The sequence below is a fragment of the Mustela lutreola genome, chromosome 2, assembly GCF_030435805.1.
Source record: "Mustela lutreola isolate mMusLut2 chromosome 2, mMusLut2.pri, whole genome shotgun sequence".
NCBI lineage: Eukaryota > Metazoa > Chordata > Mammalia > Carnivora > Mustelidae > Mustela > Mustela lutreola.
Genome location: NC_081291.1, coordinates 117,031,374 through 117,045,255, shown reverse-complemented (window position 1 = coordinate 117,045,255; position 13,882 = coordinate 117,031,374). Strand labels below are relative to the sequence as shown.

At 38.3% G+C, this 13,882-nt stretch overlaps 1 protein-coding gene across 2 annotated transcripts in view; it reads left to right on the top strand.

Moving 5' to 3' along the window:
- The window catches only part of VPS8 (VPS8 subunit of CORVET complex), a 247,367-nt gene that overhangs the window by 154,694 nt on the left and 78,791 nt on the right, over positions 1-13,882 (top strand). For both annotated transcript variants that reach the window (XM_059163253.1, XM_059163252.1), the window contains exon 36: positions 10,061-10,208. In XM_059163253.1, coding sequence (XP_059019236.1) covers positions 10,061-10,208 — 148 coding nt within the window. The remainder of the gene's footprint in view (positions 1-10,060; positions 10,209-13,882) is intronic.

The window sequence follows — 13,882 nt, the reverse complement described above, 5'->3', positions numbered from 1 at the left end:
TTCTCTCCCCCACTGCCCTAGTTTAGCCGCACAGTATCTCTCTCCTGATCCCTCCTGCTGGCCTCCTAACCACCTTCTTGATTCTCCTTCCATTTTTAAAGAGGCAAAGTTCTCCTTCTCAAAGTTCTTTCCCTTCCCTTATCCGAGACAAAATACAAACTCCTCATGGCCCTCTTTGATGTGATTCAGGCATATCTGTCCAGCTTCATTTTCTTCCTTGTTCCCATTTCTCTTTGCCCCTGTATTCCTTGGCAGTACTGGCCTGTTTGCTCAGAGGAGGCACTACATGTTGTCATTTCTCTCTTTGCCTGTGCGTTTCTCCATTAGACCACTTTGTTATCTCAAGAGCAGTTTAATATATGTATTTTGTGTGTGTGTGTATACACATATACAGATATATATATATATATATATATATATATTTAGTTTGTATATGTTATTGAGAGCTCTCAAGTTACACATATGCTTTGATCCAGTGATTCAGTTTTGGAAAATATTTTTTAAGGAAATAGTGTGAAAGAAAAAAGTAGTTAATATTAAATTACCCATATTAGCATTTACATAGTAAAAAAGCTATTTTAAAAAGAAGATGGGGGAGTAAAGGCCATATATGAAAGACCCACAGCTAATATCATCCTCAGTGGGAAAAAATAGAGAGCTTTTCCTGTATGGTCAGGAACACGGCAGGGATGTCAGCTCTTTCCACTGATGTTCAACATAATACTGAAGTCCTAGCCTCCATAATCAGACAACAAAAAGAAATAAAAGGCATGCCGATCAACAAGGAAGAAGTCAAACTTTCACTCTTCTCAGAAGAGGACATGATATTCTATGTAGAAAGCCTGAAAGACTCCACCAAAAGATTTGCTAGAACTGATACATGAATTCAACAAAGTTGCAGGATATAAAATCAACAGAAATCTCTTGTCCTCTGTATACCAATAATGCAGCAGCAGAAGGAAAAATCAAGGAATCAATCCCATTTACAGTTGTACCAAAACCCATAAGATATCTAGGAGTAAATCTAACCAAAGAAATAAAAGATCTGTACTCTGAAAACTGTAGAACACTTATGAAAGAAATTGAGGAAGACACAAAGAAGTGGAAAAACATTCCATGCTCATGCATTGGAAGAACAAATATTAAAATGGCTATACTACCCAAAGCAGTCTATACATTGAATGAAATCCCTGTCAAAATAACACCATCATTTTTCATAGAGAACCAGGTAATTCTGAAATGTGTCCAGAACCAGGAAAGACCCTAAATAGCCAAAGGAATTTTGAAAAAGAAAAGCAAAGCTGGAGCTGTCACTATTCCAGACTTCAAGTTATATTACAAAGTTGTAGTTATTAAAACAGTATGTTGGGGCACCGGGGTGGCTCAGTGGGCTAAAGCCTCTGCCTTCTGCTCAGGTTGTGATCCCAGGGTCCTGGGATCGAGCCCCGTGTTGGGCTCTCTGCTCAGTGGGGAGCCTGCCTCCCCCTCTCTCTGTGCCTGCCTCTCTGCCTACTCGTGATTTCTGTCAAATAAATAAATAAAATCTTAAAAAAAAAAAAAAGTATGTTACTGGCACAAAAACAGATACCTACATCAATGGAACAGAATAGAGAAGCCAGAAGTGGACCCACAATAGCTTATCTTCGACAAAGCAAGAAAGAATATCTAATAGAAAAAAGACATTCTCTTCAACAAATGATGTTGGGAAAATTGGACAGCTACTTGCAGGAGAATGAAACTAGACCACTTTCTTATACCATACACAAAAAATAAATTTAAAATGGATGAAAGACCTAAGATAGGCAACCAAAATGTGAAATAGGAAATAAAAATCCTAGAGGAGAGCACAGGCAGCAATTTCTTTGACCTTGCTGTAGCAACCTCTTACTTGATACATCTCTGGAGGAAAGGGAAAACAAAAGCAAAAATGAACTACTGGGACTTCATCAAGATAAAAAACTTGTGCACAGCAGAGGAAACAACCAACAAAACTAAAAGGCAGCCTGTGGAATGGGAGAAGTTATTTGCAAATGACATATTGGATAAAATCTATAAAGAACTTCTCAAACTCAACACCCCCAAAATAATCCAGTTAAAAATGGTCAGAAGACATGAACAGACATTTCTGCAAAAAAGACCTACAAATGGCCAACAAACACACGGAAAAATCCTCAAGATCACTCATCATCAGGGAAATACAAATCAAATACAGAATGAGATATCATTTCACACCTATCAGAATGGCTAAAAATTAACTCAGGAAACAACAGATGTTGACAAGGATGGAGAGAATGTGGAACCCTCTTACACTGTTGGTAAGAATGCAAACTGGTACAGCCATTCTGAAAAACAGTATGGAGGTGCATCCAAAAGTTAAAAACAGAACTCCCCTATTGAGCAATTGCATTACCAGGTATTTACACAGAGGATACAAAAATAGTGATTCAGTGGGGCACATGCATCCCCTGATATTTATAGCAGCATTATCAACAATAGCCAAATTATGGAAAGAGCCCAAATGTCCATTGGCTGATGAATGGCTAAAGATGTGGTGTATAGATATACTATGGAATATTACTCAACCATCAAAAAGAATGAAATAATTGCCATTTGCAATGATATAGATGGAACTAGAGTGAAAATTATGCTGAGTGAAATAAGTCAGTCAAAAACAAATTTTAAGGCTTTGTGTGGCTTTTATAATCCTACCCTTTCTTTTCTATTTATGTTACTATTTTTTATTCATTGCTTTTATTCCCCTTGCTTTTTTTTTTTTTTTTTTTTTTTGGTCTTGGTATTCTACCATGGTTTTAATTGAGCATTTTATATGATTCCACCTTTTTCTCTTCTCTTAGTATATCAGTTATGTATTTTTATTTTAGTTGTTTTCTTTTAGTTTGCAATATACATATATAAGTAATCCATGTCCAATATCAACACCATAGTTCCCAGACATAGGATCAGTGCCTTATGTCAGAGGATTCCTAATTCCTTCCTCTTGTCCCTTTTAACACTGCTGTCATTCATTTCACTTATCCTTAAGTTATAATCACTGACTACATTGTTAATATAACTATTTTGGGCAGACTGTTTTCTGTTAGGTCAGTTAAGAATAAGAAAAATAAAACATTTCATTTTGTCTTCATTTATTCCTTCCCTAATGCTCTTTCTTTACGTAGATCCAAATTCATGACCTATCTCATTTTTCTTCCGTTTGAGAAACTTCTAACATTTCTTGAAAGGCAGGTCTACTGATGACATATTCTCACAGTTTTTGTCTGTCTCAGAAAATATTTTCTCTTTCACTTTTGAGAGCGAATTCTGCTGGATACAGAATTCTAGGTTGATGGGTTTTTTTCTTTCAACACTTTAAATACTTCCATTTCCTCTCTTCTTGCTTGCATGGTTTATGAGAGAAGTCTGGTATAATTTTATCCTTGGTCCTCTACAGGTAAGGTGTTTTCCTTCCCTCTGACTTCTTTTAAGATTTTCTCTTTGTCTTTGATTTTCTGCAGGTTGAATATGATATGCCCAGTTATATATTTTTGCCATTTGTCCTAGTTGGTATTCTCTGAGCTTCATGAAGGGTAGTTTGGTATCTGTTATTAATTTGGGGGGAAATTCTCAGTCATTATTGTTGCAAATATTTCTTCTGTCCCATATTCTCTTTTTCTTAGGTGTTACTTTTATACTTGTCCGCCAGTTCTTGGATATTCTATTCTGAGCCCCACTGGCCACAGTTTTGTTTTGTTTTGTTTTTTCCTTTGTATTTCAGCTTGGAAATTTCTTCGATGTGTTACTGACATACCTTGCTCAGCTGTGTCTAGGCTGTTGGTGAAGCCATCATAGGAATTCATTTTATTCAGTGTTTTTCATTTCTAACATTTTCTTTTGATTCTTTCTTAGAGTTTCCATTTCTCTACTTACTTTACCCATCTGTTATTACATGTTGCTTTTTCCTTTACAGCCCTCGGCATATTAATCATAGTTGTTTTAAATCCTGTCTGATAAATCCAGTTTGGTTTGGTTTGATGTTTGCTGAATCTCTTCAGACTGTATCCTTTCTTTGTTTCTTAGGATGTTCTTTTAAATTTTTCTTGAAAGCTCGAAATGAGGTACTGCATGAAAGGAACTGACACAACTAGGCCTTTGGTATGACTTTTTAATGTTATCTGGCTCGGAATGAGGCTACGCTTACTGCTTACTATAGCCGTAGTTGTCTGAGGGTGAAAATTCCGTGGGTGTCCTCGTTTTTGTTTCCCTGGTTGTCTTTGGCTTTCCCTAGAGACTTTTCCTAAAGTCCAAGCTGTGTGTTCTTTCAGTTGTATTTCCCTATTATATAGGCATGCCCTGTTGATGTGGTAGTGAGGTATGGTGAAGGGGAGGTATTCCATAGTCCTGTGTGATTCGTTTACACTCTTTTGGTGAGTTGTGTCTCTGGGTAGTGACCCTCCCAAGTACTTCTCAGTAGCCCCTCTGCCCTTTAAGTGAGACAGAAAGGCTAGAAAGGGCTGGACTTGGGTTATTTCTCTTCCCTCAGCTTGTTTAGGCTCGAGTGAGCTAATTCTCCTTTAGGGCAGTTGTATTCGCTTGCTAGGGCTGCCTTAACAAAGCACACAACTGTGCGACTTAAACAACAGAAATTTATTGTCTCCATTTTGGAGGCTAGAAATCCAGGAACAAGTGGTGGCAGGGTTGTGTCCTTCTGAGGGCTGTGAGAAGGAGCCTGTTCCATGTTTCTCTTCTAGCTTCTGGTGATTTGCTGGCAATCTTTGTCATTCCTGAGCTTGCAGAAGCCGTCACCCTGATTTTAGCCTTCATTTTCACATGCATTCTCCTTATACGTATGTCTGTGTCAAAATTTCCCCTTCTTTTAAGAACACAAGTCATACTGGATTATGAGTTAGCCCTCCTCCAGCATTACCTCATTCTAATATAACTAATAATATTGACAAAGTGGCTGTTTCCAAATAAAGTCACATTGTGAGGTACTGGGAGTTAGGACTTCAACCTGTGAATTTGTAGGGGGCCTAAGTCCACAACAGTAGGCCTTGTTAAGAACAAAATGCTCTGGATCTATTTTTAAATGGCTACTTTTCTTCTCCACTGGAAGCCTGACTGGATTTTTCTCTAGTCTTCACTGTGAGAACCTGGTGGCTCCTCAGATAAAATTCAAGACAATGTGGGAACTCCCTCACAATCCCTGAAGACTTGGCTCCCTAGAATTTAAACCTTAAATTTGTCCACAGTGAATCTCTGGCATTTTGTCATTTCTAGTTGAGGTTTTCCTACTGTAGTACTGGCTCCAGCAGCAGTGGTCTCTGCTCCTGGCCTCTACTCCAGTGGGCACTGGTTATTTATAGCCACCTGCCTGTTGCTCTCTAATTCAGGGGTGGCAATTTGCCCTAGGACCTCAGCTCTCAGGCAGATTGAAGAAGAGGTGTTGATTTTCGGTTTATTCAGCACTTTTCCTGTGAGGATGGAAGTGTTAACTTCCAAGCTCTTTCCATGCCAGATCAGAAATGAAATGCCTTTGTTCTCTCTATGTTCAACATTATATGTGGATATCACATTAGATTTATAGTAGGCCGACCCAGGATCAGTTCAAAAACAGTTTCTGAAAACCATATAAAGAATGTCCCTGTGGCAGGGTCACAGAACTGCATCTCTTTTGTCTCCAGTTGTGTCTGTCACTTTGGGGAGAGAATGGCATCTCGAGTCTCATCCAGACCTGGAAATGCCCCAGGTTGGGTATTATGCTGAGGTGACAGGGCCTGCCCCTTTCCAGGCTTTCTTTGATTTAGGCCGCATTGAAACAATTCTTGCTAGTGGGATTACTGGTGGATTTTAGTATGAAGGAGAGCTCGGCAAGGCAAGAAAATACACATTGCAGATAATCTCAGCATTTGGTTCTTACTCTCACCATGAATAGTGGTATTTTGGAAGAATTGTTTGAGCTTACCCTCTGAGTTTTTAATCAAAGTCTGTACAGCATTGGAATGATCCAGGCACTCTTTATACATGATAAGGTTATGGAGGGAAATTAATTTTCTAGGAAAATCATTAGGCTCTTATTTCTGTTAGCTTATAAAAGCCATTTTTCCTGCTAATGCAGGAGAACATTCAAAACAGTGCCTTCTTTTTTGTGAGTATCAGAGATAAAAAGAATTCTATTAAGATTGGGGGAGGACATTTTGACACTTGAGTAGCAGTCAGACTGGGAAATGAAAAGTGAACAAGTCCCCTGCAGATCTAGCTTACATTTGCTCTTAGGTCGATTGGATATGGCAGAATATTTGCCATTAGATACAATGGTGCGCTTGCCTGCTTTGCTCTGTGCCTCCTATGAGCTGATAAGGGAGTGTGGCTGTTCTGTGTGAGGACTACTGGCTGCTCTGCACGAGGTAGAGGGCCATCCTGGAGATACGAGCTACTACATTCTTTCTTGCCACAGGACAGGTTTCCATCTAAGCCTCTCCTATCCAGTTTGCGGGACTTACTGTTGGTACAATTCCATATATATTTTGTAGGTACTGTCTTTGCTATCTTTAATGATCCCACTTAACAGTGTTTACCAGGCAGATGGGCACATTCATTGTTTTGTTCGAATGACATGGGATTACATTGTGGGCTTTTTTTTTTTTTTTATCAGAGTTGGGGGTTAGGCTCAAAAGGAGAGGGAGAGAATCCTAGGCAGTGTTCACGCTCAGCTTAGAGCCCAACGCAGGGCTCATTCCCACAACCCTGATATCGTTACCTGAGCCGAAATCAAGAGTTGGATGCTTAACCAGCTGAACCACCCAGATGCCCCTCCACTGTGGCATTTTTAACTTGGAATGTATATGAAAAGCTGGAAGTTCAGCCTAACAACCTTGTAAAACAACTTGATGAGAACGAAGACCTCAGGGAGAATAATTGCTTTTACTCTTTTGTGTTTTGAGTGATGTATTTGAGTTCTCAGTCTAAAAGGTACCACGTAGTCATCAATATGCTACCACCCGGATTTATGGGGATGAGCAGGGAATTCAAGCAGGCAGGATTTAGTCTAAGCTGAGGTAGCCCTAAATTGTCAAAACAAGTTATAGGGAGACTGTGAAATTCTCTTCCTCAGAAATCTCGAGTAGTCTAGACTGGCCTATTTTTGTGCAATATTTAGAGTGAAGGAGAGAGACTGGACTAGACTTTCCTCGTCCCCATGCAACATTTATTTTCTTTGTCAAATTTTTTAAAGAAAATTTGAATTTGAGTCATTTTAATGATGTAATTTATTTAAAACTGAAACATAGTTTATCCTTCCCCCGAAATAGCGAAATGTACTACAAGATCATAATTTTGAATTATTTTCACAACCCAAGTAAGGATGAATGTTTTCCCAAACGTGAATTTTGGTGCATGGTTGGTGTGTGTGTGTGTGTGTGTGTGTGTGTTTGACAAGGCATGTGTATGCTTTCTTTTAGAGCGGACAAGAGAAAAGTCTTGTGTGTGCCTTGTAAAATTCTACCTTTTATATATACTTAAATGTTCATATCTGTAAGTCAGGGCTATTATTAAAATATTAAGGTTAATATTAAAATACTTAAAAAGTAGATGAGGTTTATGTCTAAAATACATAATTTTGATAAAGTTAGCAGTGGCAAAGCAGGTGGCTAATAGAAGAGTAACAGAAGTAGCTTTGAGAAATGGATGTAACAAATGGTTTGTGTGTACCAGAATGATAAGCAATAGTCAGAAATGGATATAAATTCATTAATGTTAGCTTATTTATTAAAGTTTTGATTATATTGATGTTGCCTGGTCATCTTCCAGCAGACTTATTATTTCCCTCCCAAATGAATGCATCACAGTCTGAGAGATTTGCTTGGTTTGATGCATAGTCACACCTTCAGTACTTATAAAGAGTTTTGTCAGTAAATGCTCTGGAAAGAATCAACTACCAGATTCATTGGCAGATGCTAATGTCTAGTCTTAATTTGCTCCATAATTTTGCATTTATAAGACATATTAACAAGTCTGATGTAGATAAAGTATTAGCACTACCTACAGTGTGGTATGAACATCTGAAAAGAACACTGGCTTACCTTAATGTCAAGGATCATTGATTAGCATTCCCTTTTTCTTTTCCTGAGCATTCTGTTGAGACAAAATCTTAATCCTGCATAAAGAACCATCATTTCCCTGTGTTATCATATGCATTTTCTATTTTGTCCAGGTAGAACTTTCTGACAAGATTCATTCGTAGCTCAATCTAAATTCAGAGCCTAGTCCTTGTAATTCTCTCCCTTCTATCTTGTATTTGGTTCCCTTTTTCTGAAGGCAATCCAGTGCATTATTGCCAATCAATTCAGTGTAATTCAGTGTACATTTACTAAGTAGTTATTTAGTATGTGCCAAGACTATGTGAGAGCTGGGAAACATCGAATGCCAGCCACACAGCCTTTGCTCTCAGAGTTTATAGTATAGTTGGGACAGGGACACTTAAACAGATAATTTTCAAATTCTGCCTTCCCAGAAGATAATTTTTGGGAAGAATTAAGGTGATGGTCTACATAGGAAATAACCAGTTATGAAATTCTGCACTAAAGGCAGTTGTGAAATACAAAAGAAAGAAAAGAGAAGAAAAAAGAAAGGAAACTTGATCTGAGAGATTTATAGCCAATTTGAGGACACACTGAATTAGCCCATCAGCAAGTACTGACAGCCCCAAGCAGCAGAATGTAATTAATGAGTTTAGCACTCAGGTCTAGACAGAGTGTCACAAGACTCTTAATTTAGGAAGGATTTCCTTTGTCTAAATATAATTTCTCTTTTTGTAACTGAAGTCTCTTACTACTAAAAATAGGAGGGCTATTTGCCATCATTTGTAGAGTATTTATAACCTCAGGTTAATCTCAGTGGAGTCCAGAGCTCCCCACTGTGACTGTTGGTGTGCTGTGCGTGGGTTACAGGTGTGCCCCAAGACCCATCCCCTCAGCTCTTGGGGTGGCTTTTGGGGAACCCATAGTCCCCTGTGATCAGTCGTCTTTACTCTGATGGGCCATATGAGCACTGTCCTCCTCTGTGTGCCATGACCTGAGAAAAGCTGGGAGATGTTGGTTTAAACCATCTGCCTTACCATTTCTTCAGAAGGCTAGTTTCCCAAGCATTTCTGTATCTTAGTAACCCTTTCCTGATATCATTATATAAGGAGCTTTGGTTGAGGAGTGTTGAAGAGAAGACAGGGCTCCCAAAAGTAACTGATTTCTTGAAGCTCCAGAGATGATTCTTGTTCTGTAATGAACAGTAGTTGATTTTCTAAATAGTTCCTTTTGACCACTGGTAGTTGAGTGTCCATCATGATTAAAACTAACACCCTAGCTTTTTTTTTTTTTTTTTTTAAAGTAAGCCATATGTCCAGGGTGGGGGGCTTGAACTCACAACCCTGAGATCCAGAGTTGCATGCTCTATCAACTGAGCCTGCCAGGTGCCCCAGTATCCCCAGTGCTTGGTGGGTGTTGCGAATCACTGACATACAAGACAAATGAACGCATATATACTGTGTACCCTGCCATTCATCCACTTTCTGCATTTGGTTTAACAATACCTAAATAATTAGCCCTCACAACATACAGGGCACTATTGCAGGCATTAGGAATTTGTTAATGAGAAGATACCAGGTGCCTGCCCTCCAAGAGTTGATAGTCTTTACATGAGAAAGGTAATTAAAGAAGTAATTACACCGTGGTGTGATTGGTGCTATGAGGGAAGTACAGTAGGGACCCCTGTTTAGGCTGGAAGTTGGTTTAATATATATAGTTACTCAATTTTGTTGTCCCTTTAGAGGCACTTTCACTGAATACCATTTCCGTAGGTAGTCAGTATAAACTGAGTACTGTTGTGATGTAGATTGTCTCTGATGTAAGCCACGGTTCACCCCAACAACCCAAGTAACAGTGAGACTTTGACTTCATGATTTCCCTCAGCAGGAGGCAGTCTTGGTTTCAAGGCTTTTGTACTTATTACCTGTAGCCTTAATTACAGATGTGGTGAAATAATGCTTCTCTCTTGCTGGTTATGTTTTCAGGGAGGGTGTTCACGTACATCAGGAATTGGTGCAGATATCTCCATGTGTGACGGAGCAGTTCATTGAGCTATTGTGTCAATTCAGCCCAAACCAGGTTATAGAGACACTGCAGGTCCTTGAGTGCTACCGCCTGGAAGAAACCATCCAGGTAAGAGTGGTAACGTGGAGCAGACAACAGAGCGCTCATGCTCATCGGTCACCAGTTTACGCGTGGGCAGAAGGATACTCACATGTTCCAATACATAGCCCGTGGGATTGAACCTGGCTGGTCTGACTCCATAGCACATGCCCTCCATCGTGCTGCCCCTTAATTCTAGTCAAGTCGGAAAGAGCGTGTGTCCATCATTGTTATTAATCAAGTTTCTCAGATATTTTAACCAGCACAGTAAGCCTGGAGGAAGGAATGAAATAAAAATATATTAAAAGGAAAAACCAAGGTCTTGTTTGTGGGCACTGATTAGTTAGCTAGTCCTGTGGTGCTTAAGACTTGGGCTCAGGCGGTCAGTAGCCTTCTCCCATTCATTGCCTTGAACCCCTTCCCTTGTTTTCTCCTGTTTCCAAATGGAAATGACTGTGCATGTGCACGTGTGTGTACATACACACACAGACACACTCTAATCTGAAAGAGGTTGTTGTTCCTCACTTAAAGTTTGTCAGCTACTGTTATCCCTCCTTTCTGTTATTGTCAGTGCTCTGAACCAGTAGCCCGTGTTCTCTGTATCACCTCCTAAATTGCTCACACACTTGACACATTTTACATGGTGAAGTATTTAAAATATATAGAAATGTGCAGAATATCAAATATCTATGTACCTACCAATCCAATTGTATACATGGTCACATTTTACCGTACTGGCTTCAGATCTTCATTGTTTGTTTAAGAAATAAAGTACCTTTTATCTGTCTGTTCCCCTGTCCCCACTGAGGTCACCACCAACCTGAAGATGGGGAGTGGAGCCTTCCCCTCCATGTTTTTTTATTTTATCTGTATATGTATTCACCTATAAAATGCATGATACAGTCTTACATGCTTTTAGAATTTGTATTAATGGTATCATATAGTACATATCCCATTGAAAAATTGCTTTCTTTTTTAAAAGATTATTTATTTATTTGACAGACAGAGATCACAAGTAGGCAGAGAGGCAGGCAGAGAGAGAGGGGGAAGCAGGCTCCCTGCTGAGCAGAGAGTCCGACGCAGGGCTCGATCCCAGGATCCTGGGATCATGACCTGGGCCAAAGGCAGAGGCTCAATCCACTGAGTCACTCGGGCACCCCGAAAAATTGCTTTCTTCATTATTTTTTTAATTTATCACTTTTATACATGTAGATTGAATTCCTTCATTTTAATAGCCATTTAATATCAATTGAATGAATGTGCCACAGTTTATTTCCCTATTGATAGACACTTGTATTCTTTCTAATCTTTTACCTTTATAAACAATGCTACATATACATCTTTGTATAATGTAGGTTTGTGAGGTTTCTCCAAGTAATTATCTGGAGGTGGAATTCTTAGACAGTAGAATAGCTTTATTCTACTGTTATTGCCACAGTGATCTGTTTGTTTCTGTTCTCATCACCCATGGTTGTTATTTGCTGTTTTTCCACATTCTTGCTGATACCTAACATTTTTAGACTTCTTTAGTTTTGCCAGTGTGGTGGGTATCTTTGATTACTCATGACATCGACCATCTTTCCATATGTTTAATGACTCTTTTGGTTTTCTTTTCTCTAAATTATCTGTTTTGTATCATTTGTCCTTTTTTCTATTGAGTTTTTGCCTTTACTGATTTGTAGAATTTCTAATTTCTGCATCTCTCATCCTTTGCTGATGTTATGTGTTGGAGATGCCTTCTTCCAGTCTGTTGTGGCAAGTCTTTTAACTTGGTTTTTAGTGACTTCTATTTTAACTTACCAGTCTTTTCCTTTAAAGTTTAGATTTTTGTATGTGTCTTATTTCCTTTTCCACTCCGATGGTATAAAAGATATCCTCTTATATGAGTTTTATAGTTGAGCTTTTTACATTTAGGCCTTTAATCCATCTGGAATTTATTTTTGTAAACAGATCAAGAGAGGGATTTATGTATTTTTTTCCCCGTGTATAACCAATGGTCCATGTGATATTTTGGTGTCCTTACCGCACTGATTCAGAATTCCTTACTGCTACCTACCAAACTCCCAGAGATGTAGATCTGTCTGTGGGAGCTCTTCTCTTCCTTTGGTCATGTCTTTCCTTATACCATTACCGCATATTTTAATTAATACAGCTTTACAATAAGGCTTATTATTTGAAAGTCGTCCCTCATTTTTTTCTTTAAAATTCTATGTCTATTCTTAGGCTCTTACTGTTTCACATCAAATTAGAAATCACGTTGTCAGGTTCCTCAAAAAAAAAAAAAGTCCAGTGTTTTTATGAAATACATACATTGAATTTTAGATGAGTTCAGTCAGGGAAGACTGACATTTCACAATGTAGAGTCTTAACATTCAAGAACCTGGTTGTCTTTTTAAAAGCCTTTGATTCTCTCGAGTGAGGTTTTAGTAACTTTTATATGATATACATGGTTCTTGCATGTGTTTTCTTACATTTGTTCCTAAATATTTACACTTTTTGTTAAGGGTGAAAGTTTTTGAAATGACATCTTTATTGATTGCTGCTGCTGTGTGTTATTAATTTTTTACATTGTTTGTATCAAAAAGAATCTGAATTCTTCATTCAAATAGTTTCTAGATTTTTTTTACCGTAATACTACTTTCCAAGAATAAGGGTAGTTGTTTCTGTTTCTTTTCAATCTTACCCTGCTTTCTCTCTCTTAATCAGATGTGCAAGAGCTCCAAGATATTACTGTATAGAAGCAATGACAGTATATATTCTTGCCTTGTCTCTGATTTAAAAAAATTTTTGTTTGTTTTGTTTGTTTTTTTCTCTGATTTAAAAGGGAAGATGTCTAACATCTAAGATGTCTAATATCTTCCCATAGATAATTTTTATTAAATTAAAATTCCATTCTCAGTTTGGGTAATAGTGTTTTGTTTTTGGTTTTCTTGAGAATGGGTACTGCATTTTATCAGATACTTTTTTGTATATTTATTGAGAGGATCATAGGTTTTTCTCCTTTGAACCTGTTAATATGTTATTTGTGCCTCTCTTTTTTCTTCTTGCTAAGAAAGTTTTTATCCCACCTTATTAGTCTTTTTGGAGACTATTTTGGGGCTTGTTAAACTTCTGTATTGTTTTTCCTTTGTTTCTTTTCAATAGCATTATGTTTTGCATTTCTCTTTCTAATTTCTCTTCTGAGCTTGCTTGGTATTTCCTTTACTTATTAGAAACTCTCAGTTTAGGGACGCCTGGGTGGCTCAGTGGGTTAAGCCGCTGCCTTCGGCTCAGGTCATGATCTCGGGGTCCTGGGATCGAGTCCCACATCGGGCTCTCTGCTCAGCAGGGAGCCTGCTTCCCTCTCTCTCTCTCTGCCTGCCTCTCCATCTACTTGTGATTTCTCTCTGTCAAATAAATAAATAAAATCTTTAAAAAAAAAAAAAAAGAAACTCTCAGTTTATTAAGACCTCAGAAGTTGTTTTGTTGTGTTTCATTGCCATTTTGTTGTAAATATTTTCTGATTTCTATTGTTCCTATTATGAGTATGTGTTACTTTTTCCTGTGGATATACTCATTCAGGTAAATGACAATTTTAGATTAAATCCGTGATGAACATGGGTTAGTTAGAACTGCCAAGATGGGCCACTTATAAGACTAGAAAGTTAAGGGCGCCTGGGTGGCTCAGTGGGTTAAGCCGCTGCCTTCGGCTCAGGTCATGATCT